This window comes from Panthera tigris, chromosome A2 (genome assembly GCF_018350195.1).
Source record: "Panthera tigris isolate Pti1 chromosome A2, P.tigris_Pti1_mat1.1, whole genome shotgun sequence".
In the NCBI taxonomy this organism is placed as follows: Eukaryota; Metazoa; Chordata; class Mammalia; order Carnivora; family Felidae; genus Panthera; species Panthera tigris.
The window spans coordinates 64,815,084-64,841,792 of NC_056661.1; the positions used below are offsets into that span (position 1 = coordinate 64,815,084).

Here is a 26,709-nt window from a genome sequence, read left to right on the forward strand (position 1 = left end):
CTGCCACCCTTGTATCTCAGCGCCACTGGCGAGAGAACTTGCCCAGCGACGATAATTTGCTCCACCAAGCTCTGGAATGCCCCAATCTCATTTAAAAAAAAAAAAAAAAACACCAGTTGGGTGATTAAAAACAATCCCAGGTTAGGGGCGCCTGGGTGGCTCAGTCAGTTAAGCATCCAACTCTTGGTTTCAGCTCAGGTCATGAACTCATGAACCCTGCATCAGGCTCTGCACTGCGAGTGGAGCCTGCTTGGGATCGTCTCTCTCTCTCTCTCTCTCTCTCTGCCCCTCCCTCGCTCATGCTGTCTCTGTCTCTCTCAAGAATAACTAAACTTAAAAAATAATCATCATCATCCCAGGTTAAGGAGTTCAGAAGTCTTTGAAACTTGACTGTCATGTTTCCAGAGCATTCTAGCGCAGAGTTCAGTGATAATGAGACCCCAGGAATTAGCTTCCACCTCAAAGGATTCAAAGCATGTGCCTAGGAATACGGATTCTAGAGAGTTCAGAAGCCAAAAGGCCTGGTGGCACCCCCCTTCCTTGCCTGCCTTGTGCAGGTGAGTCAGTGGGACTTGGTCCCTTTCTCTGGCAGCTGGGAGAGGTCAGCAGGGGGCCTCTCGGGTGCTTCTGAGGCTCTGATCTTTGGAGTCTTGTAGAGAAACACATGTGAGGCACCCTCTGACTGGACATAATGCTGGGATCTGATCAGAGGAGATACTCCCTCGCTCCTGGGATCTCAAAATTCACAGTGAGGGCTCGGGCCCACGTTCCATCTAATTTGTCCCATGGATTCATTTGTGTCCCCAGAGAGCTAATAGGAAAACCTTGGTAGTCTGGCAGTTTAGGGATGTGGGCACTGGAGGCAGGACACCTGTAGTACCTCCCAGGTCTCCCACTTGCTAGCTGTGTGACCTTCCCAAGCTGTTCAGCCTCTCTGTGCCTGGGTTTCTTCAACTGTGAAATAGGAGAGTAGCATTACCCCCCCTCACTGGGTCACCGTGAGGGCTAACTACTCCAGAGCGAGTGACGCGCTGTGTGCCTGGCACAAAGGAAGTGTCACAGATACTACTGGGGTGAGCCGTCCACAGACAGCTCCGTGGAGAACGTGCTTCCCACTTGTCACACCCAGTCCCCATCCTAAGCCAACTTCTCCTGGGCTTACCACTGATGAGAGTCCTCCCAGCGCCCCCGGCGAGCCAGTGCTGATCGTTCTGGCTTTGACGGATTAGGAAACCAAGGCACAGAGAAGGTGTGCAACTCGCCCAAGGTCCCAGCACTCCCAATGAGTGGGGTGGAGCTGACGTTCCCAGCCAGGAATGTCGACCTCAGAGTCCGGGCTCTCGATTTATTCCCAGTGGTCACTGAATAAAATGAACCTGGTGTGTTATGAATTAGGTTGATTATTTGAAACCACGGTCTCAGACCTGACTGTATGTTGGAAACTCCAGGAGGGCTCGTGAGAACAGAGTGCTGGGTCCAACCCCAGAGTTTCTAGCTCAGCGTGTCTGGGGTGGACCAGAGAATTTGCTCTTCTGACAAGTTCTCGCTGATGCTGATGGTCCAAGGACCACGCCTGGAAACCCAGTGATTCTAAACATCGATCAAAGATTTCATAGTACGGACTACCATCTATCTATGCCATTGTTTCTTGTACTTGGCCGAATTGACCTACCTGCTCTTATTAACCTATAGAGACCATGATGGAGATGCTAGCTTTCAGGGTCATCGCGGTTTCTCCCACTGATTACAGTGATGGACTTACCATCAACAACCATCATCATCAGGCTGTGTTTCCCAAGATGACAAATGAGATGCCTCTGATTTTCTTTACCAAGAAAAACGTGTGAATGACAGAAATCACCACCCTAAATGTGACTTAGAGGGATCTCTACTACAGGGTAAACAGCGGTCAGGGCGTTGGTTAATATGAGCCCTTCACCCTCACGCAGGGCGCTCCCTTTGAAAGGCCAATGAGATCTGCCACTTTTACAAAGGACTTGACCCTTCAGCCACCTGGAGATACGTGCCACACGGTGGCGCTACTCTAGGGCACAGGTTTTATTATCGTCAAGAACCCAAAGGAGTTAGAACGATCACGTTCCAAAGAAAGAAAACCGGTTGAGAACTCCTTCGGGCATCCGTGGCCAGAAATAGCGTGGGTTTACTGAGCCTTGTCCCAGAGTTTATGAACACGAGGAACACGGAAAGGTGGCCTCGTTAGGTAGAACGAGGTTCTCAGGCTTAATAACCGCTTAGGAGGGACTTTGCCCAGCCCCGGAGGCACATCACATGACCAGTTCTTGCCCGCCCACCCACCACAGGAGGCACTGTCACGTGACCAAAGCCCCTCCCCCCAGCACTGGAGGCATATCATAATATGGCCAGTCTGCCCCAGCCCCTCCTACCCCCCCCTCCCCCCGCATCCGGAGGTATGTCGCGTGACTGGCTCTCTGCCCGCCCCCAGCGGGCGGCATATCACGTGGCCAGCTCTTCCCCGCCCCTCCCCGCCCGGCGCGGGAGATGCATCATGTGACCGCTTCGCCCCACCCCCATCCCTGGCCTGCCCATCCCGGGAGGCGTATCACGTGACTGTGACAGGTTCTCCCCCTCCCCACCCACCCGTGGGTTTCCCCAGAGCCCCAGGCGAGCCGGACGTGACCCCAGCCGCTGGCTGCTGTCCCCGGGGTCCAGGCTGCCGAGGACCTTCGAGAACCTTCTCCGCTTGCAAGTGGTGTCTTTTTTGCTGCTGTGTTGTTTTTGTCTTGTTTTGTTTTTGCGATGACACTGAGTGGCCCCTGTATTGTTTCTTTCAGCCGGTAATGTTAAAGTAGAGGCTCAGAGTGATGAAGAGAATGGGCGGGCCTGTGAAGTGAATGGGGAAGAATGTGCGGAGGATTTACGAGTGCTTGATGCCGCGGGAGAGAAAATGAATGGCCCCCACAGTGGCCAAGGCAGCAGAGCTCTGTCAGGAGCTGGAGGCATTCGACTTCCTAACGGCAAACTAAAGTGTGATGTCTGTGGGATAATTTGCATCGGCCCCAATGTGCTCATGGTCCACAAAAGAAGCCACACTGGTAAGGCCTGGCGTAGTCCCTCCTTCGGTGGCCCGGAAAGTTCCGCGGGGTGTGGCAGGAGGCATCTGCCCTTTCTCGGCTGAGTGTTCGGAACCTGTCTCCCGAGCGTAGTGTTGTTTTTCTGCAGCCACCTCGAAACGTGCACCAATTCCGACCTATACGCAGGGGGAGCGTTCCCGGCCTGGAAAGTTCTGTCTGGGGCCCGAGGTCCCACCGCTAAGCCAAGTAGCGGGCGCTGTGCTGTTAGGGGGCTCCTGTCAGATGAGCTCACCCTTCACACAAGACGGAACAAAACCCAAAGAGATCGACCCGCTGAAATCTACTCCTTGGAGGTTCCCCCGAGAAACCACGAGTAAAAATTGCATTTCTTTTTTTTTTTTTTAACAAAGATGCCTCCTAGAACTACTGTTATTTATTTACTTACTTATTAAAGTTTCTTTATTTTGAGAGAGCACGAGAACAGGGGAGGGGTGGAGAGAGAGAGAGAATCCCAAGCAGGGTCTGTGCTGACAGAGCCTGACGTGAGGCTTGAACTCATGAACCGTGAGATCCTGACCTGAGCTGAAATCCAGGAGTCAGCTGCTTAACCAGCTGAGCCTCCCGGGGTGCCCCGAAATGTGCATTTCTTAAATTCAAACTCACAGAGCTTGGTTTTTAGAAATACGAGGGAGTGATGGAGAAGCTGCAGGAGACCGTCTTTCACAGAGTTCAGATTGGTTCTTGGGCAGCCTTATCCACCAGCAGGTGAGCCCGAGAACAACGATGGTCCATTGCCCCGAGTTTCCATCTCCAATTGGTAAAGAACTTCCTGTCGAAGCTTCTGTGTGCTGGAGGCTTTGGAGGCGTCAGAGAAGGTGGAATTCTGTGTCCAAAAGTGAGGACGTTGTAGTGTCCGATGGCTGTGCCCAAGGTCACGAGATGTTCTCACACTGGGGAGAGGGGACGTAGTTCTGCCCCCTCCCTATACTCGGTCATGGCAGACGGCCAGCCCCAAGCCTTCCCACCACAACTGTGGAGTCATCTCTAATGGCACCAGACGGCCTTGATGGGTCACATGTTCTCTTCCACTGCGTGCACGAGGTGTCCTTTGAACTGAAGAGAAACGTTCCTCTTTGGCCGAAAGGCATGCCAAACACCGTAAATTTGCCACCTTGAGCGGTCCCCGAGAGTTTAAACAGAAAACATAGGAACCCAGGGTCCTCGCTGTCCAGGGGTTGGCGTTGGTGGGTCGCCATAAAGCCAGCCATCGGTCACCACACTCCACAAGAGGAGGAGAAGGAAACACTTGAAATGCTTGCTTGGGAGTCATGTAGGTTTTATCAGACAGCTTAGGGAAGTAGGAAGACGACTTGCAAATTCCAGCCTTGTGTGAGTCTCAAACGGGGCCAAACCCATAGGCAATGATCAGAAATTAAGCGGGAATTCAGAAGAACCACAGAGCAAAGTTGCTGGCTTGGGAGGAAGTGCCGACTTCCGCCCAGTCGTAAGTTTTACGTCTGTATCAGGGCAGCCTCCAAAGTGACACCTTCTATTTGTAAGACCCCTGGAAAGCCAGAAAAGAGGTTTATTTTCGGTGAATGTTCCTCTTCGATAAAAAAAAAAAAAAAAATTTGACCTGTGAAATTAAGCAAACTTTGCTTTTCCTAACGCGTCCCTTAATTTTCAAATTATCCGGCAAAATGGACCCCTCCCGTCAAGCCCTAAGTCAGGCTTGCGTGAGAGTAGTCAGGCTCTCCCCTTTTGTAATGAGGTGGAAATTAAAGTGAAGGTAGGTTACTCTGTGATAGACACTTAACAGAATACACCGGGACCCATGTTAATACATTCCTGATGGAGGAAGAGGGCCTCACAAATGAATTACTTTCCTGCTAATTCATGTAAAGCCTGACCGTACAGTGAAAATTCTCTTAAATAAATATTTGATAAATGAATCAAATTCTGGCATACTAAATTGCCGAAATATAATGACTGCCGGCCGCGATAAAAAGAATAATTGCATTTAATGAATAAACCTGCCAAGTCTGGATATGCAGAGGAGCAGCGGCCTTTTCCGCTCCCACAGATAGCGCTGAGCGCCCAGGTACATACCAGCCACGCTTCCCTCACGGAGGGAGTACGTTCCAGAAGTAGGGACAGAGAGACACCACCGATGTTACCGTTCCTGGCTTGGCTTTTACTAAACAAACAACCAGACTGAAACAGTAAGCCCGTGGATTGTCTTCACAGTGTATTCCCACCCCCATAAATGTGAGGTCAGGGTCACAGGGAGTTCCAGAAACACACTGGCCAAACTAGGTTTCGGTACGTTAGACGTGCTAGAAAGGTGTCCGTTTTCCTGGGATCCGAGCGGAATGACGTTAGAAAAGGCGAGCTGTGCCAGGCCTCCGTCCCAGCCTGAACTCTCCACGTTTCCAGTGCTTCAAGGGCAAGGCTTCTCAAACTCCGGGGCCATGTAATCACCGGGAGATCACGCCAAGATGCAGACCCTGGGGCACACCACAGAGGACGCGCGGGGTGCTGGAGCCCAGACCCGGCGCATCCGTGGACGGCAGGACGTGCGGCCAGGAGCACACCGTCAGCCTTGCCACTTCAGACGGCTCTTCACGCAGGAGCCCGGGCCCAGCCTGCTGATTTCCGCCCAGAAGCCAAGGACGGCACCTGCCCACGGCCAGGCGAGCCAGGCGCACCAGGGTTCCCTTGCCCGATAAACGGCAGCCCCCAGGGGCTGTCTCCCCGCCCTGCGCCCCATAGCGCCACCTTAGTGAGGGGCTGTTCGTGCCATTGTCCGAACTGTTGGCTGACCTGACCACTTCCTTCCCTAGTGTTGCTGCTCGGTTTCTGTATGTTAACTGCATCGTAATAGCAGCACCTTCCCCGCCAACACCTTAGGGCGAATGTGAGAATCACAGGGGAGAGTGCTGTGAAAGAGGCATGCCGGGCAGGGGAAACCCCGCCATGCAAATATGCAGCGTTATTATTCTAAATGATGGGAGCTTTAACAATAAAGAAAAGCATCAGAGTTATGGTTACGCGTACGGTCTCAGGCCTACTCTGCTCCCATCTGTAAAACAAAAACGCTCAGTGCATCAGCAGCAAATTACGATCTGCTCCAAGGTACGGTTGCAGTCGGCATGTGTTCATTCTTGCAGCTCAGATGTATATTTTTTAATCTACCTACTTTTTTTTAATGCTTATTTTTGAGAGAGAGAGAGAGAGTGCACGAGTGGGGAAGGGGCAGAGAGAGAGAGGGAGACACAGAATCTGAAGCAGGCTCCAGGCTCTGAGCTGTCAGCACAGAGCCGGACGAGGGGGCTCGAACTCACAAACCAGGAGATCATGACCTGAGCCGATGTCAGATGCTTTACTGACTGAGCCCCCAGGTGCCCCTAATCTACCTTCTTCTGGTAGACCCTCTTAAATTTTGATGGAAGCATCCATGAAGACTTTGTTTTTTACCCATTAAGTTGTACAAAGGGTCTCAAACATCCTTTTTTAAAAAAAACATTTAAAATTTTCAATGTTTATTTCTTTTGAGAGAATGCAAAGGGGAGAGGGGCAGAAGGAGAGAGAGAATCCCAAGTAAATTCCAGGCTGTGAGCACAGAGCCCAACGTGGGGCTCAATCCCACGAACCCTGAGATCACGAGCTGAGCCGAAATCAAGAGTCAGGCACTTAACCGACCGAGCCACCCAGGCTCCCCGGGGGCTCAAACATTCTTCCAGAGAGTCCCTAAAGTGGCACATCTGCACAGTCACTGAGATGAACTTAATTTTTGAGTTCAGGATAATAAAGTCTTCATCCCACTACATAAAAGACATCCAGCCCTGGGACCCTTGATCTCACTTAGCTACGCCACACGAACGAAGGACCCACAGGAGGCAAGCAGCTGACAGTGGCGAACAGAGAGACACAAATAACGTGCACTGCGTTCTGCCATCCAGCAGCGGGGCGGTGCCCCCCTTCCTGTTAGCAGCTCCAAAGGGAAACTGCCTTGAGTTGAACACTGTGTTGTCACTTCGGAGAACGCTCCCTCCGAGTCTCCATGCCCCCCGTTACATATTCATGCCGGCCCAGGCAATCAGAAACAAATAGATTTCCAAGGAAAGCCGGCCAGCAGGATTAAGACGCCAGGCTCAGCAAGAGACGCGAGAACCACTGACTCACATTAGAAGACAGATTTCACTCTTGAAGAAACGGCCGCCTTTCTTTCCTTCCCGCCCTGTTCTGCAGAAGGGGGCTGGGGGGCGGGGAGGGGAGCATGGCTTTAATGACCTGCCCCTCCTATGTCCACCGCAGGATCCCCCAGCCTCATCGGCGTGGAGGGGGTACCTCACACAGCTGGCTAGGAAGAGTCCTCCACCCTTATTAGAAGCAGTTTTGTGGCGAGAGCATTCCTTACTGACTGCCTTTCCGGAATGTCCAGCTGAAGGTGCACGCTGACGTAACCCACTCCACCCTGCCGGGTCTCCGGCCCCCAGGGACCACTGACTCTTCTTTTCCCTTGCACCTGCTCGGAGTTAAAATATCTACATTCATGCACGTGGGTGACGATGGCCCAGAAGTATTTCTGATAGATCATCAGATGCTCCTGGACGCTTCTCAGGGTCACCTGGCCACCAGCTCTTGGAATCTTCTGACCCAGCGCAGGCTTGTATCTCAGGGATTTCCTTCATTCTTGCTGGTTGGTTTTACTGTCACCTTCTCACCTGCTTGACTTTCAACCCTCTTTGCCCAGCCAAGTGCAACCCAGATACAGATTTGGGGAAATAGCGAATACGCCCTGTTTGGTAGCAGCATTCCCTCACCCCACCCCCAGCCTGCAATGAAAAATCACACGTTAGTTTCATTTTTTGGACTAGCACATCCGACCGCCCTGCCTGAAAACAAAAGCAGTAACCATCATGACATCCAGGTGCCCGTGTAAACTTTTACGCTGAAGCTGGTGGCGATCTTCATAGGACCGGACATGCTTCTACTTTGGTCAGAGTTCTGTCTCGTTCACCCAAACCACATCAATCATTTGGGAACATTGTTAAAGACGCATTTTCGCACGGTGTTTTTTCCTAAGAAAAAAAAAAAAGAAACCCGTTACCAGGAAGTGTTTTTTTTTTTTTTTTTCATGGTATCTCAACACCAGATACTGTGGTCACATAGAGCTCTTCTAAAAAAAAAAAAAAAAAAAAAAAAGGAAAAGAAAAGAAAAAGCAGTTGTTTCCAAAAGAGCTTTAACGTGTGCTTAAGCCTGACAGGTATATTCTTCTTCTAACACGAGAACGAAGCAAGATGGTCACCAGCTCAGAGCGGGAGGGAGTCCGAGCCCCAGGACTGCTCAGTAGCCTGTTTCTTTCCCACAGATGCCCGCGTGTGTCCCTCTGTGGGGTCCCCCCGCATACAGTCAGGCACTGCCACATCCAGCAGAGGGTCCCACGCTTTCTTGGCCACCACTCCAGCTGTAACATCCCCAGAATTCCTAATAGCAAGTCATGTGCATCTCTTAGAATAGTTGTGCTGAAAATACAACTTATCTTCTGTGCATAGAGGCCAGCGAGAGCTTCACGGGTTCAGGATTTGGGGAGGAAAGCAAAAAAGGAAAAAGCCAGAAACCTCCATGTGGCCCTGGCTTGGATGCCCTACCATTTGGGGGGGGGGGGGGATTAGGGACTTGTCTTTGGACTTCTCTTTCTTAACTTATTTTATTCAATCTTTCTCCTTCTCTCTCTCTCTCTCTCTCTCTGTCTCTGTCTCTCAGCCTCACACTCTCTCTGTCTGTCTCCTTCCTGATTTGCCTGCGTAGGGACAGACAGGTAATGGAGAAGAAATTGAAAGGGAAAATACAGGGAAAATGTAAATGAAAAGAACTTATTATAACAGTTATAATGAAGTGCCTTTCATTTAAATATAAGAATGTAACGCTGAAATGAACTTGTGATCCTGAAATGCATTTTTAATGAGTTTCCTTTTTATTTTGCTTGCTTCAGTGGCATATTTTAAAGACCCTTTGAAAAAAGCCACATTAAAAACCCCACCAAATGCCACAACACGCAAAATTGGATATTGGTTTATTCCAAAACTGCTGATCAGGAAGAGTGGCTCTTCATCACAAAATGTTGCAGTCACTTTATTTAAATGAGTTTGAATTTGCATTGTGATGTGCCATTCTGATTTAGGGAAAAAAAATTAGATTTTCAGATCAAATTGACCCAACCAGTGAAGCGTTAAGGAACTGGCAGGTTTAGTCTGAAAGCCTCGTGTTCTATCAAACCTGCAGCGGGTGGAAGTCACCGGGCCCCCGTGGGAAGCAACTTCCTCGCGGGTCCTGCACCTGTCCCCGCGCGCGAGCGCGCGCAGAGTTGTTTTCTCACCGATCCCCTCTCCTCCTCCCAGGCGAGCGGCCTTTCCAGTGCAACCAGTGCGGGGCCTCGTTCACGCAGAAGGGCAACCTGCTTCGGCACATCAAGCTGCACTCTGGGGAGAAGCCCTTTAAGTGTCATCTCTGCAATTACGCATGCCGCCGGCGGGACGCCCTCACTGGCCACCTGAGGACGCACTCCGGTAGGTCCACTGGGCGCGTGTGTGTGCGCGCACGCGCCGGAGCGCCCCCTGCAGGCCGGTCCGGCCCGGGGGAACACCCCCTCACGCCCCGGGCATCCGTGCCCCGGTCCCCGAGTTTGACTCCCCCCAAAACCAGATGATGTGGGTGGGAAATGACACGCGTGCGCGCACAGAAGTCCCAATTTACAGAGAGTGTTTCGACAGGTAAGTGAGGCTTTTCTAAGCGGCTTTGCCAGCCGTGTGCTTTCCACGGGGTGCGCGGGTCGTGTCCCCAAAGTTCCCAAATACATGTCTTTATCGGAATTGCGAAGTCACTCGTATTACTGCTTTACGCAGAGCGGTGGTCACGGGCATAGTTACTTTGCAAAGCTGAGCGATGATGCGAGAAGGGCCTGCCGCTGTCTGTCCTGGTTGGGGACACGCCTGTCCCCCCACTCCCCAGGGGGACACTGCCCTGAGTGGGCCCAACTGTGTAACTCGTGCCAGGAGCCAGTCACGCCTCAGCTAAGAGGCCACTTGGGGGAGGAAGAGGCTTCAGACCAGCTCCCTCCAGACCTCGCCAGGGCCACACTGTCCCCATTGGTAGGGATGCTGCCTCCTGGGGAAGATCTGCCTATAGTCGGGGCTGTCTCCTCCCAGGTGTGAGGAGTGTAGTTAATTTTTTTTTAAATATTTATTTATTTTTGAGACAGAGAGAGACAGAGCATGAACAGGGGAGGGACAGAGAGAGAGGGAGACACAGAATCTGAAACAGGCTCCAGGCTCTGAGCTGTCGGCACAGAGCCCGACGCGGGGCTCGAACTCACGGACCGTGAGATCATGACCTGAGCCGAAGTCGGACGCCCAACCGACCAAGCCACCCAGGCGCCCCAATGAGGAGTGTAGTTAATAGTGAGGCTTTAGTGGCCTCTCCTTGTGCCCCGTTCTGTGGCCCGTGAGTATGTACTGAGAGCCCAGGGACGCCGCTCTCTGTGGGGGAGGCAGGTGGGCAGTAGCAAAGCACCAACGTGCTGCAAGTGTGGTGACGCCAGCCTCTGAGGGGACGGTGGGAGCGCAGGGAGGGGACGGCCGGTCTCCAGGGCAGGGCGGGAGGTTTCAGGAGAGACTTCCAATAGAAGGAGGGGCTAGAGTCCACAGTGGAAGGTAAGTTTCTAAGGTTTACCTTCAGACACATTGCACACAAACGCATCAATCCGTAAGTGACCCTAGAAGGGGGCACAGGACGCATTTTAGCCAGCGTTTCGTAGTCTTTCTGCTGGTGGGGGGTGCGGCGGGTACCTGCAGTAGCTCACGAGGAGGCGAAGCAGGTGGTCACAGGGGCCCTGGGACTGCCGGTTCCCTTTTGGGGTCCAGACATGACACCTCCTCTCCATGCCGATCCCCCAAATGCTCTTTAATTAGAAAACTTAAAATCTTCCAAGAGAGGAGGTATACAAAACTGAGGTCAGCAGGGGGTGATGGTGGGGCAGAAGCCACCCATTCCCCCCAGGGGGGCCTGGAACCTGCGGGGGGGGGGCGGGAAGGGCTGTGCTGCAGGGGACAGGGGGAACAGATGGTCCACCCCAAACGGGAGGACAGGAGGGCGACAGTGAGCATTCTTCAGTGTTCACCTGTGTCAATAACGAGGAGCCCATGTGCTGCCCCCCCCCCCCCCGCCAAGAAGGGAAGGTGTGCAGGGAAATGATAAGGGATAAGGTTTCAGATGTGACGAGCAGACCGTCTGGGTGGTCTAGGGCAGAGGCACTTCGCATCCGTCATCCATGCAGGTCAAGTGGACATCAGCACGGTTGCCAACAGTACTCCATTGAGGCAGTAGGAACCACGACCCCACGTAGGCAGAAGACACCAAGACTCATCCTCACGCGACGCCAACCGTGTCCTCATAATCCCCAGTTACTCTGATTGGCAGCCGAAATCTCGCCTGCACGGCAGTCCTTGAACCTTGAAGTGATGCCTCTCTCTTTTCTTTCCTTCCTACTGTGAAGTCTGGAGCATCCAATGCAGTACTTTAGGCCACTCTGGTTCCATGCCCGCTGACGTCCTTCGAGGCATGACGGTCCCCTGCTCTAAGCACGGCCAGTTACTTGAGTAATTATGCAGGAGCGTGGTAGACTTTGGACAGCTTGTTTCTATCACAGATGCGCTGATGAGCAAGTAGGTAATACGATACCATTGACCCAGGGCTGCTGGTGACTCCGCCACCTGAGGGAGCCACACAGCTCTCGGAAAAGACGCCGATGGAGGCTCCATAAGAGGACTTCACTAGAATAAAATGAAGACTTCGCTCTTCATCTGCAAACCCAAATGGGGCCACATTCTATTCCATTGTGAAGTGGCCCACTGCCTCCCTCCCAACTCCACTGAAACCGTGATCCATCTCACAGTTTTCTCTGGCGGCTGGCGGTGGCTTGAGGTTCCAAAGGCCAACGACACATCAGTGGCGAGATGTGACTATAGCTTTGTCCCAGATCGATACAGGGTGGGGCAGTCTGGCAGGGTAGGGGAGGCCCTTCCTTCCTCACCGCCTTCTTTGGAAGTCACAAGCCGAGCTAGAGACTTTCTTCCCTTCAGAATCTTGGGCTGTGCTTCAAGGTGTATTTTAGGCAACACTGTGCATTTCCAGGTCACTTCCCCGGTGTTAGGGACGCGATGCTTTCTACACGTAGGGATGGATCCCTTTCTTCCTCTGTGAAATGCTCCAAAGGTCAAATTTTACATTTCGTCTTAGTCTTCTCTAACCATTGCTTCTGTTCACCTAAGGAAGAGATGGAACCAGTACAAGCTTTGGTTGAACCATTTTACCAAGCCTTCCGATTTGGATGGTATTGATTTTTATATAATACATTCAGATATGTGAAATCTAACAACGTGAGAAGGAAGTAGGAGAAGATTCTGGTCTTCGGATGGAAATTTATATTCCTTACGTAAATAAAGATACTTTACTTATCTCATCTCTTAAAACGCTGTCTATGAAAGTCATTAAGCTTGGGCATGATATGAATTTGTTGGCGTGAGTCTTCTTTCCCTAAAATACCGCTCCATAAAGTTTGGGAGGAACTAACCTCATTATAGATACTGCACTGCCTAAAGCAGTGGCCACTAGCCATATGTGGCATTTAAATTTAAGTTTCGTCAATTAAACTTAAACGAAATCAAAACTTCAGTCCTCGGTGACTGTAGCCAGACTTTGCATGCTCAGTGGTTCACGGGTGGCCACCATATTGAACAGTACAATGACTATCGCATTGTACGGCACAGATGAAGAACACATCCATCGTCATAGTGAGTTTTGTTGGTCAGGGCTGATCCAGAGACCACGCCATCCTTAAGCTTTTGGGGAGAACACAGAGCTTTTTGAAGCTAGAACAGGAAAATACATTTTGGAAACAAATGCTCATTTCATTAACGCATCACTATCCGCTGTGGTATCTTCGAGACCTCAAGTTATCCAGTTTAGCATCCTGCAACTGAATCCACTTTGGGTGCATTTAGATCTGTCACCAGTGTCATGCCAGACCTGGCCCACAACATAGACATGGACGAGTCTGACTTTAGAGGGGCGTCTATGTATCCTCCAGGCAACTGGGGACATCCCTCACGTCTCCGCCCACGTGGTGCCCATGCGATCACACGGTGATGGCCCATTTCCTCCAGTTAAAGAACAGTGATTTCAGTAGAAGAGAATTTGGGAGTTAGGACAATGGGCAAATTAAGGTGAAACCAGAGTCACACGAGTTCTTGGTACATTCAGCGAAACCCCTGGGCATTCCTATTTTTAAATTCGGCAATTTTGACTGAGTCCACTTTAGCTCTCAAGAGGGGAGGGGTTCTTTGCCATTTTCGGTAATGATTGTATTGCATGAATTCCCATCACACCAAGGCCAGTATTTAATTGGGGTCTTGAACTCGATTGTGTTTTCTGCAGTTGGTAAACCTCACAAATGTGGATATTGTGGCCGAAGCTATAAACAGCGAAGCTCTTTAGAGGAACATAAAGAGCGTTGCCACAACTACTTGCAAAGCATGGGCCTTCCAGGCACGCTGTACCCAGGTAAGCGCTGGCTCACCCTCCCGGCACGCAGCGAAGAAGGGCCCCGGGCACACAGCGCCGGGTGCACAACCCAGGCGTGCGAGCCGCCACCGCCCCGACCGAGGGACGTTTTTGGCAGAAGCACTGTGTGCTTCCCAACTTTTGAAGCCCTCATCTCACCGGAGAGAGCCTGACCTTGAACCCCTCCCTCTTGAAAGCTGGGGAAGTGTCTGAGAGAATAGTGACCCCAGAAACTTTGCCGGGGGTGGGGGGCGGGCGGTTCTTGGTTTGGGGATTTTTTTTTTAATTAAACCAGGAGTATCGATTGCTTCTTTGTGCTTAGTCCTCAAAATAAGATGTGAAATCTTGTCTTAAAAACTCTTCTTTTCATGAAGTTGATCGAATGAAAGCTTTCAGGCTGGGTTTTCGTTCATCCGTTTCGGCACCTGTCTGGAACGAGTGAGCTCCTTGGCAAAACCCTGACAGTCGAGAGGGTTGCGGCTGTCACAGGATTGGAGGAAAGGCTGCTTTTTTCTTATGAGCCTTGGTGCCCGAGGCACCACATCACCCTGTGGCACGTGACTACGATCTTAGATAATGTAAAGTGAAGGACGCTCACGCTGGTGTCGAAGGAGGCTGAATTTACTCCAAGGGACAGCGCTGTCATAAAAGGCACCTTTCTAACCTTTTAAGACATAAGAAATGTCTGAATAGGTCAATGGAAGCCGACCTCCTTACAAACGCGGTTTATTTGACGCCAGCACTGGAAAAATCGTCACGGGACCCAGAAGCAGAAGTGAAATTAAGGGTCGAAAGTTTGTTAAATCTCACTCAGCTTTCTGGCTTTAATGAATGGCTCATAAAGGAAACCCACCAGGGAATACTCAGGTCGCTTTTGTGATTTTAAATTTTGTGTGATCGCTTATCGTACTTCTACTGTGGTGAAATACACATAAGACAAAACTTACTCTCTTAACCATGTGAAATGGAGAGTTGAGAGGCATGAGGTATGGGCAAGAGATTCAGATTAAGGACAGGTGAGAACAGGAGAGACAAACAGAGTGGAATTCTGGGACACCTGGGTGGCTCAGTCGGTTAAGCATCTGACTCTTGATTGCGGCTCAGGCTCATGATCCCAGGGTCATGGGATCGAGCCCCACGTCAGGCTCTGTGCTAACAGTGAGGATCCTGCTTGGGTCTCTCTCTCTCCTCTCTCTGCCCCTCCCCTGCTCACTCTCTCTCAAAATAAATAAATAAACTTAAAAAAAATTAAAAAAATAAATGAACAGAGGCCCAAGAGTCAGATAGTTTGGGCTTCAAGAGGCAACGTTTTACGTGGCAGCACCTCTGTGGTTCTAGCACTGCCTGCCTCACCAATTAGCTGTGGATCTGGGGGCTGACTGTTGACCTCTCTGGGCGAGCCTTACTCTTGTCGCCTGTAAAATGGGGAGATCCCACTGAATTATCATTTAACTCTCTTCCAAGTCTGGTGTCTGTTTCTAGAAAGGAAAGGTATGGAGGGTTACTGGAGCAGGTGAGACTAGATAGGAAAATCCTAATAATCATGTACTAGTCACCAGTTTGTGGCCAACCCCCAAGATGGCGTCTACAGGTTCAGAGATGATGGCGCTCCTTTAGAATAAAATGTAAACTTTGTTTAGACATTGTATTTTCCTGCCAAAAATAAATTAACGGGCCTTGGAAGTAAGTGCCACCGTGCCCCGCTTTGCCGAGAAGGAGGGACACGTGAAGAAGCATCCTGGCTCCGTAGGTCAAATGAGAGACCGGTGACAATGGGTTTTATGGATTTTGTGCGTATCCTTTACGTAAATCCGATGTGAGCCCTTATGTTTGCCCATTTAATGAAAAACACCATTTCTGATGTAAAAAAAATTGCACATCCAGCCATCATAACCAATTTGAAATGTATGTTTCCAGAATGGACGGATCCATGTTCAAATAAGCCATTTGTCGACCCAACAGATATTTGCTGCAATTTATTACCTACAGTACTGACCTGTTTGAATACAGTGATCTGAATGTCCCTTTAGAGCCATACACATGGAGTCGAGAAGACAGAATGAACAGGAGACACAGAGCGCATTGGTTTTCTCCGCTATTTTATTACCGAAGAAACACGCTGGGAGATCACAGCGGACTGCTCCTGGCGGTCCCTGAGACCTGGGCTCAAGTTGCATCTCTGTACCTGGGTTTGAATGTGACCCCGGGCTCTCAAGTAGGAGTGCTAATTCCTGCCTGGCCAACCTGGCAGAAATGAGGGCAGAGAATGCAGACACGTGTCACCCACTGGCTGTCCATGTCAGTGAGCCTGTGTGTCAGCAATATGTACGTTACCCCATAGGCAGAGTCAACGCAGCCCTGAAATGCTAATTTCTTCCCTTGGGTGATCAGATTATTTGGAATACCGCAGTGATGGGTCCTTATGTCCCTGTGTTCAGGAGATAAGAAAGCTTCAGGCATGTGGTGAGCGCTGCCCGGGGGGTGGAAGGTATCCATAAAAGCACTTCAGTCAGAGTCCTGTAAGACGACATCTGGGATCCTGGGGGCAGGCAGTGGGCTGCTGAGGTGTGGGCAGGGGGGGTCTTGGTCACTTTGCTGTGCCAGGGCTGGTCAAACCTGTGCCTTCTGTGTGTCTTTCAAGCCCCATTCTCCCTACAGAGCCAGAGAGCAGCCCCTCGGTGCTCCTGTGGGCACCCAGACACCCCCTTCCCTCTTCGATCCCCTTAGGTTGGGGCCATTCTTTGGGATTAGGTAAAAACAAAGCCTAGCCCAGCTAGGATGTGGGAGAGTTTAATTTTTCTGAATGTAGCTTTATTTAGTTAAAGGTTTCTTGGTCATCTGTCACAACTTCCTTTAGGGATGAAGTAAATTTCTCTCGAGCATTTGGAAGATGATCATTCAGGTACACAGATCGTATTACAAGCTCTTGCAGGGAAATGCCACTGATCTGGGAGTCTGGGACTCCTTTGTCCCTCACTGTGATGACCCCGAGGGTCTCAGGAGGCCCTGTGGCCCTGGGCAGGGAAGACACCCACAGTGCTCTGCTTAGCCGAGAAGGACGGACATGTGGGCAAGCATGTGGGATCCATAGGTCAGATGTGCACGCCCCCTGGAATTGGGCTTCATGGATTTTGTGTGTATCCTTCATACCAGTCAGGGTGTGGGTTATTATGTTTGCTCATTGAGCAGGAAACACGCATTTCTGATGTTAAAAAATTACATATACCAGCGATAATAACCAATTTGAAATATAGGCTTCTAGAGCGGCCTTCATAATAGCAATGGAGACATAAAATACTTAGAAATCATCTTAGCAGGTAATGTGCAGGGCATAATGAAGGAAGCTGCCATACCGTGCTGAGGCAAGAAAGCAAACGTGGAACACTGGAGAGGGGGAGGGTCAGACACTGCAGGCACGAATCTTCCCGAATCAAGGCGTGGGTCCAACATAAAATTTGGAATATTGTGAAGTGTATCTGGAAACGTAGATGAGAGAATTGGCATGGTTGAAAAAGGAAAAGTAATGTGTCGTGCTGTGTTAAAATGTAGCTATGACGTGGGGCTCTTTGGGAGAATAGATAGAAATCGAGAATAGTAACAGAAGATCCTATAGATCCTGTGATAAATCAGCATGTCATATCTGGGGAAGGAGGAGAGGGAGAAATAGGGCAGTGGGATTTAAGCGGACCATTCAGAAATGGTGCCAGAGGGATTGGTTAACTGTTTGGAATGTAATTAATTGGCATTTTCAGCTCTTCGTATATGACGATACATTGCAGGGACATGAATGTTCTATCCCCAAAAACCCAACTGTAAAAACTAGAATATAGGCAGACTCTGCAGGAGACAAAGTTGTCTCTTCAACCATGGAAAGAAAGATGGAAATGGAAAAAATGAAGGTTGGCTAGGAATACTCCCTCCATCAACATTTAGCCCCATAGGGTCTAGCTTTTCCACAGTTTGCAGGTGTTATTTGATTTCCTAGAGTTTGCTGTGTGTTCAGGGGTCAGGAGCTCTGGGTTCTCTCCCCATGTTGCCCGGATTTGCTGTAGCATCTTGGGCGGCCATGTTTCTTCTGCACATCCCTTCGCGGTGCCTGTCGATGGCATAGGAACCTCAGATCATTTCTAGCTCTGACAGGTAGTGCTTTGATCCTCAGCAGGCTGGTGTCGGGACTGACTGAGTTAGTGGCTTTGGGGGCACTGGAAAAGTTAAGAGGACTCGTCCGAGGGGCACAGTTGCTTAATCCCATCCAGCTTCTGGTGACAGGGATGGTGTTTGTTCCTTTGGCCTCGGGAGATAACGTACAGCCGGCAGGTGTCATTAGCAGGTGGCCGTGGGCAGCCTCTGTCCCGGCTGAAAGAGCTGCCGGGGAGATTAGCAATAATCCTTGCAAAGGGCCTGGCTCTTGTAGGCGCTTAACAAATGTCAGATTTAATGCTGGATGCGACCGAATCCTTTCATTGTAAGCTTTTCTAAACTGGCCTCTCTAACTGTCTTTGACTTTAGTCATTAAAGAAGAAGCTAATCACAGTGAGATGGCAGAAGATCTGTGCAAGATAGGATCAGAGAGATCCCTCGTGCTGGACAGACTAGCAAGTAACGTCGCCAAACGTAAGAGCTCTATGCCTCAGAAATTTGTTGGTAAGAGTCAAACGTTTGCTGTCTCTTAACGAACAACTATGCGGGTGTTGTCGGCTCAGGTGCAAATTAGTTGAGAGTAGAAGGAAGAAAAAGTAGCTCATTTTTTACAGAGCAAAAAAATTGGTAGGCTTCACGTTTCTTAAATATTTTGGAGTTTTTTCTTTGTTTCATGTTTATTGACATATTTTGAGAGAGAGAGAGAGAGCACATGTGGGGGAAGAGCAGAGAGAGAGGGAGAGAGAGAATCCCCAGCAGGCTCTGTGCTCTCGGCCCAACATGGGGCTCGAACTCACAAACTGTGAGATCATGACCTGCGTCGAAACCAAGAAGTTGGACATTCTACTGACTCAGCCACCCCAGTGCCCCTGGAGTTTTTTCTGATAGACTTCTTAAAAATGAATTCCTCTCCTGGCGGTTTTTCCTAGATGTGGTCTTGCAGCCTCCTGGGCACCCAGAAGATCTGCCTGTGGACAGAGTTGGCCGGGTCAGTGTGCTCGGAGCCAAGAACATGGGTCCAGCGTGGCCAGGGGCTCCCCACACAGCCCATTCACCCGCTGCCCGAGCAGCCTCGCTGAACTTCGAAAGCTCATTTTTCACACGAAGTTCATAACACTCCTTGCATGGGCTACTTTGAATCACGTAGCAACTCGGCCCATGAGACGTGTCCAGAGAAGAGGGGGGCACAGCCGCAATTGCTGTTCTCACCATTGAATCTCTACCTGTGTCAGGTGCTTTGAGGGATAAAAGGAAGATCAAAGTGTCCCTTTCCTCTAGGACCTTGCTGTTGTGTAGATGATAGATGCACCAGTAACCATCGCCAAGCCTCATGCTGCAGGTGCAGGAAGAATGATAGCTATTTAGGTCAGTTTAAGAGTGGAAGTGCACTAAGCTGGGGGCCCAACCTGGGAGTGTCTGCACACAGTCACGTGTTGATGCTGTCAGCTGGTCACGTTACTTGACCTTGGTTCCATTCGTTGTGTGCCTCACAGGGTTTTGTGGACATTAGTTAACATCATGGATGTGAGAACACTTACAAAGTCTCAATGTGAAGTTCAACTATTATCATAAGGATAATATAGAAGGAGAATGCTGGGGGAGGTCATGTCCAAGAAAGAGGACCATGGGGGGAGGGTCATGGTCAAGAAGGAAGACCATGGGGGGAGAGTCATGTCCAGGAAGGAGGACTGTGGGGGGAGGGTCATGGTCAGGAAGGAGGAACATGGAGGGAGGGTCATGGTCAAGAAGGAGAACCATGGGGGGAGGGTCATGTCCAGGAAAGAGGACCATGGAGGGAGGGTCATGGTCAAGAAGGAAGACCATGGGGGGAGAGTCATGTCCAGGAAGGAAGACCGTGGGGGGAGGGTCATGGTCAGGAAGGAGGAACATGGAGGGAGGGTCATGGTCAAGAAGGAGAACCATGGGGGGAGGGTCATGTCCAGGAAGGAAGACCATGGGGGGAGGGTCATGGTCAAGAAGAAGAATCATGGGGAGGGAGGGTCATGTCCAGGAAAGAAGACCATGGGGGGAGGATCATGGCCAAGAAGGAGGATCATTGGGGGAGGGTCATGGCCAGGAGGGAGGATCATGGAGGAGGGTCATGTCCAGGAAGGAGGATCATGGGGGGCGGGTCATGGTCAGCAAGGATCATGGTGGGGAGGGTCATGGCCAGGAGGGAGGATCATGGGAGAGGGTCATGGCCAGGAAGGAGGATCATGGGGGAAGGGTCATGGCCAAGAAGGAGGATCGTGGAGGGAGGGTCATGGCCAGGAAAGAGACCATGAGGGGAGGGTCATGGCCAGAAAGGAAGATGATTAATAAAAACTTCATGAAGTTGATAGTGACCTTGATGGAGGAATAGGATTTCAGCACATTGTTCATAGTGGAAGAAGGGGAGAGGATTCTGAACAGACAGATGAAAGTGTAGGGAAATGGTCATGCTGGTGGCTGGGGTGGATGGAAGACACGGGCTGACTGAGGAGCAGGACCTGTTCTGAGCTGATTCACGTACCCTCAGGGAAGCTCTCCCGGAGAGCTCTGGCCACGGAATCAATGGTCTTTGAGAGCTGAGGTGAGCAATGCACCCTCAGCTCAGTAGGCGGGAGAGAGCTTTGACATGTTTCATGGGCGCCATACCTTGGAAAATAGAGACCACATATGCAAAGGTTGACTGCACCAGAAGGATAGGGCAGTGGGGGCATGGGAGGGAGGGGACAGAGCAGAGAGGAGTCTTGGTGACAGGGGCGTGGGGGCCAGGGCAGGTGGTGGGAGTGGAAGCCGTGAGTCGTGGTGACTCTCTTAGAGGGAGATGCCAGTTATAGAAATGATAAGGCCAGTTTCTGGAAAAAAAAGTTCTGTTTTTGATCTGCTAATTTTCAAGGGCTTTCTGGTGTGGGGGCCACATGGGAGCCTATGTAAAAAGTGTGTGTTGGGGGAGGATGGGGCTAGAATGGGGTTAACGGTTGATGAGGCCCGGGGTTCCAGAGGACAGATGCGACAGCAGGAAGCGGGGAGGACAAAGGAGAGGCCGAGTTCTTGTGGCTTTGATGAGGTTTTCAGAGGCTTGTCATAGGTGGGGGAAAGAAGGATTCGGTTTAAAACACTTTTGCAAACCACTAGCCAGAGATGCCATGTGGGGAGTCACACGAATGTGAGCTCTTAGTCGGGGAGAATGACAGAGATTCTGCATTTCCTGAGCAGAAGGGCAGTGAGGTCCTTGAGCACAGGATAGGCTGTTGTGGTGGGATTTCAGGTCGCACTGCGCTAGGTGAGAACTCAGCGTTCACAGACAGTGAGCAGTGTGCAGGGGACAGTGGGCGAGGCAGAGGACAGTGGCCGGGTCACCATGAGGGGAGATGGAGCAAAGAAAGACCCAGTAGCAAGCGTGCCTGAGGAGCGTTACTGGTCCCTGACCAGCTGTGTCTGACTTCTCCTTCGGGTTGGGAACCTGGAGAAGTCCCGCTGAGGACTTTGGCAATGAACGTTTGCAGCCTGTTTTAGCTGTTGGAGGTTTCAGCCCAAACCAGACTAACCGTGAGCCTCCCCTGCAGCCACCTGGGAGGAGGCCCCAAGTTAGGCATTGTCTTGAGATTTAGATGCTTCCGTGTTTAAAAAAAAAAAAAAAAAAAAAAAAAAAAAAAAAAAAAAAAAAAAAAAAAAAAAAAGCTCTGATCAAGCCCAGCAAAGGTTAGAAAGAAGTCCCCAGAGGGGAGGGGGCACAGAAGCGTGACGGGAACAGTAGGGTAAGGACCGCAGCATGGAGGTTGGAAGGAAGGGCTCAGGAGCGGCTGTGCATGCTGTTATGGGTTTTCCCAAGAAAACCAAGAAATATTGGTGATTCAGCCAACTCAGCATATTTAAAATAACGCCTCCTTTTGCCCCCCAATGCCTACCTTGTCCTCACTTCCATTCAATGGAATTTCAATCAACCGCTCCTAACTTGTCACAGCTTCTCCATCTCCAAAATTAAAAAAAGAAAAGAAAAGAAAATGATGGGTCTCTAGGGTCCCTCTTAACTTCTAGATGCTGGGTTTATCCTTTATATGAATTCTTGAAGTGTGTAGGAGTGCGGTTCTTATCATTCGTTATCATACACACGGGCCAGTGGTGGTGCAGTTTAAAGACCTCCCGGCTGACATTCAAGAGACCTGGGGACAGGGTCCAGCTCCAGCTGTGACCGGCTGGCAACTTTGAGCACATCCCTGGACTCAGTGTCCCCATCTGTGAAATGGGCGTGATGCCTCATACCCTGCATCCCTCCCAGTGCCAGTCTGAAGATCAAAAGGGATGATCAGATCCCTTGATCTTTTGATCAAAAGATCAAAACTTGAGAAAGCACCTTAAAATTGTAAGATGCCATGATTTTCACAGGGACATTGCTCCAAATGACCCATAATTTTGCTTAATGGATACGGGATCTATGGTTAAAAGTTTTTCCTTGAGCTTTGGCCTGAGTGTAAGAGAACTCTGCCAAGAACATTGCTCACCATTGTGTCACCAAAGATCTCATCCCCCGGGATAATCAGATAGAAGCCAACAGGATCGATGAAGCCCCATGAGAAAGGGGATGGTCACATTACACAGCAAGGCTGTGTTCTTCGTCTGTTTGGTGATTGGGGAAGTTTTTTAAATACAGGAGAGGAAATAGGGGAGCATAACAATAATTAACATTTTCTCTACCCATTATAACTATTTTTGGTATAGTTGCTTTCCTCTGGAAGTAAAAAACAACCGTGTTGCATTATGAAAGTGACACATGGTTAATATAAAGATTTTTAAGGCAAAGATGAATGTTTTCAAATCACCCCAAAAACCCAACATCCAGAAATTGCCAATATTAAGGGTAGCTGAGCATTATTCTAAAAGTCTTTTTATCCATATGTATGTATGTGAGGGGCTAGGGTGATGAACAGGTGTATTGATAGGTGTGGAATAAATATTTCTGTAAAGATTCTGTCATATCACACATGCCACTTCAAAATGCAAATAGCATTTGTATGGATGTCTTAAATTTAAGAGGTGAATAAGAACCCAGTAAAACTGGAGGCATAGCCAATCTTCAAATGAACATTTTCTCACAGAAAGATACTTTTAGAGGATTTAATCTAAGATTAAAAAGATACACTGCACCATGAAAAACATGAGCTTCATCGGGTTTTTAACCCATTTGCTTCCATTTACGCAGTATCTCCTGACTCACAGCTTTGGGAAATAAAGACACGATTTTACTCCCCAGTGTTCAATTATATTATTTTTACATCGTCCGGCTTCCTAATAGTCACATTCTATTCCCATAAGCCTAATTCTCACAGAAGTTTAGCTACTTTTCGTTAACTCTCTCTTTAAATAGATTCAAAGCCTCAACTCAGTCTATTTATTGTGATTAATCACTTGACTGATTGGACTTAACTTTCAAGCAACTTTTTTTTTTTCAAGGAGGTCCTATAGATGCTCCATTTCCACAGTTGCCATGTGTTTGAGGATGTCTGCCTGTTGCCTTTCTGTCTTGACCATGTGTGGTGCCATGATGGCATTGCTTAGTTGAATGCTGCCGTGAAGATGTCTAAGGCCAGTCTGAGATTTATTTCTTAAAGGTGACTTCCATTTTCTTTCTGAACACCTGAAGAGTTCTTTAAGTTAAATAGTCTAAAAGGTAAATAGCCTCACTAGGATGTGTCTTGGTATTTTGCATTCTGAATAAAAACTTTCCTGCCATTTTAATCTGGGGAGTCCCTTGTTTTCTATTTCTGAGAAATAATCTTCCTTGTAGACATCTTTTTTTTTTTTCCATCTGTTGCGATCTCGGCCAGGGATACCAGTTGTCTTTATGCTGGATAATTTGTTCTCCATATCTGTTAGCATTTCCTTCAGTTTATTTTTTGTCTTTTTTTTTCACATTTTTTCACACTTACTATCTTGTGTTTTTCCTCTGTCAGTCATTCCATTTTTAGTAGGTTATGTTCTGTTACTGCTTCTAATCCATGGATTCATTCTGTGATAAATGGACCTCATTTTGTTTCTTGAGATCTGAAACCTTTTTTCACCTCTTTTCTGTTGTTCTAGCATGCTGTCTTTCAGCGCTTTTTTTTATGGAGTCCATCTCACAAAGTAATTTTGACACATTTCCTCTCTTCCTCGAGTTGAGCTTTTTTCCTAGGATGGGCTTATTGGTCTGTTTACTTCCTTTCCTCCCTTGAGTTGCTAGAAAGTATTTTCATGGTGATCATGACATTTCTTGTCACTTGCTTATTCTCCTTGGGCTGATAGAGCTTGATTGACGTTTGGACATTTTTCCCACTGTATGTGAGGCTTTTTTTTTTTCCTGTGAGAGCTATCGACTTTTCTAAATCCTGAAAGAATGCCAAGGATAGGGGGGAAGGAGGAGTTCAGGTGAGGCAAAGTGCAGTCTTTGTTTAAAGACTTTCTGTGTGCTCTCTCTCTCTCTCTCTCATTCTGAGATTTGGTCAAATGCCCTAAACCAGCTACCACTCACTGTACCTGGCTGGAGCATGATTCCCAGCCCCACAGAAGGACACTAGGGGCTTAGGGCCATTTCCCCTCAGCTCCAGCCTAGAAGACCTCACTCCTATCGAGAGAGCCAACCTCACACTCACCTGGTTCTTGCTAGCAGAGGTTTCCACTGCTGTGGGATCAGAAATGGAAGAGGATGTGTATTTGAATTGGCTCCCTACAGAAAAGAGGATATTAGGGAGAACCCTGAGGACTTCGTTGACTCACACTTGAGGTTTTTAGAAGTGAGATCAGCGGCCACCCTTTACTGTATGTCTCACGCCAGAATTTTCTTTCTTTGCTCCTTGATTTTTTTTAAAACTATGTGTTTCATTAGAATGTGTTTTTTTATTTAGCTCATTGCCAAAGTGAACTGCGTGGCTTTTTCTTTTTCTCACTTTGTGGAGTATTAGGGAAGAGAAATTCTGTGGATAGTTTCAATATGCCACAGTAATCTGAAATATATGTGTTTTTTCCTACATCCATTTGTTGTTAAGACCAAGTTTTAAAAACAATGGATTTCAGTGGTTGCCTGGGAAACCAAAGAGCCACAACTTTGGGGAGAAACAGGATGATTAGGCGGGAAAGCACCATTTTTGACGGGGCTATAAGCACTTCGATATGTATCTGAATTGTCCTCAAAGTCTATGCCCCATCTTGTCCCTACCAGGGTTTGGTAGAGGGACAGATGGGGGCGCATAAGCCAGAATGGATCCATTCTGTTCTAGAATTAGACCAAGAAGATATTTAGCACCTCAACACAAAGACCTCAAAACGTGATTCAACAATGCTATCAAGTTATTTCTTCTAACTTTTAATGGGCATAAACACCACTTCCGTGTTCCCTCCCACCCACCTTGTGGAGAGATTCCATCCATTCTATTCAGTTTCTGCAGAGGGTGTGACCGGCCACCAGCAAATTTTCCTTCTGTAATCTGAGGATCACACTTCACCACGATCAGGCCACATGTCTCTCCTGACCGCCAGTAGATTAGAATGAATGCAGGCGGGCTGTTTTATGATAAGTCTCTTTTGCAAGCAAGAAATGAGACCCCAAGATACTCTACAGCATGATGGGGGATATCCCTGGACAATCATCCGTGGTCGGAAAATGTTTTTAAGAAAGATTAGTTAAGGTTTTGAACTACTAAGTGGTTTATTGTCCTGTTGCTAAGAATGAGCAGGAGACCTTGATGTCAGGTGTCAGTGTGGGAGGTGTGGGATCCTCCCCCGCCACCGCCCTCACGGGCCATCAGCAGCCATTCCCTGGGCTCTTAAGGGAGTCTCTGAGTTCACTTACCTTTGCCCCTCACAACCTGTACTCCTGCCCATTACTGAGAAGGGCCCTTCCTTCAGACCCTTCAGGGGCTTCTCATTTCCCTCTAGACAAAGTCTCTGCTTGGTAGATACCGCCCCCGCCCTGCCCCACACCCAGGCTCTGGCCAGGACCCCTGGCTGCCCCCCGTGTAGGACAAGAGCCCCACTCACCCGGCCAACTCTAGGTCAGAAGCCCTCAGTACCCAAGCCTTCTATTTGCTTCCTAGAACTTCTCTGCCTGGGATACACCATTTTTGCAGCCGTGTTTTAATAGCTGTGTCCCCTGTTAGCTGTTGAGGATGGGGACCCTTTTTACTAGCTCCCCTGTCTGCCCCTCCTGTCCGGTCCAGTAGACACTCAATGCTCAGCATAGACGTGTTGGAGGAAGAAAAGAAACAGAATGAGGGGTAAAATGTAAACAATTCAGGCATGCCTCCGGTGCTTTGATTTATCCATAAATCTGCACGCAAACAGAAAGCAAATCAGTAGCCCTGACAGAGTGCAGACAGCGACTTTGCTCATTGCGCCACGGTTTCGTACTGAACCTATAACCAGTGTGTCGAGAAGGTGCATCTTCAAGGCAGTTTGTTTTACTTCTTCATGATAATGTTTGCTCAGAAGCCCGAGCTCATCTCAGGGTTCGCCATCCCCGGGGAGGGAGGGAGCTCTCAGACTGAAAGTTTCTTGAGGGGACGCTCGCACACCCAGAGTCCTCGGCAGTGGTTCCTTGAGCATCGTTCATGCTCGGAAATTTTTGGAAAGAACAGGTGAATGGCACACCCCCTCCCCTTTACTCCCCTGCTGTGTGCCCAGCTTCCCCGCACATACCCATGTGGCACACGGCTCTAGTCTTGCCAGTGACGGACAGGCGAGTGGAACCGGGACTGGGGAGGATGTGGACACCGGACTCTGAGCGTCCATTTCCTCTCTGAGCCAGAAGTCGGCTTTCTATAGATCTTACCAGAAATCTTACCTTTTGATCAAATTTTATTCTGAGTATTGAAGTTATGAATTCAGAACCCCGTCCCATAACACTTTTAAGCAAGCATATCGCACACGCTCGTG

General features: G+C 49.3%; 1 protein-coding gene across 31 annotated transcripts in view; it reads left to right on the forward strand.

The window, feature by feature from the left end:
• Positions 1-26,709, forward strand: part of IKZF1 (IKAROS family zinc finger 1) — a 102,208-nt gene that overhangs the window by 70,704 nt on the left and 4,795 nt on the right. For 20 of the 31 annotated variants that reach the window (XM_042963260.1, XM_042963275.1, XM_042963256.1 and 17 more), the window contains 4 exons: positions 2,814-3,074; positions 9,459-9,626; positions 13,552-13,677; positions 18,187-18,321. In XM_042963260.1, the coding sequence (XP_042819194.1) occupies positions 2,814-3,074; positions 9,459-9,626; positions 13,552-13,677; positions 18,187-18,321 (690 nt within the window). The remainder of the gene's footprint in view (positions 1-2,813; positions 3,075-9,458; positions 9,627-13,551; positions 13,678-18,186; positions 18,322-26,709) is intronic. The other 11 variants (XM_042963253.1, XM_042963292.1, XM_042963336.1 and 8 more) reach the window with 8 other exon arrangements.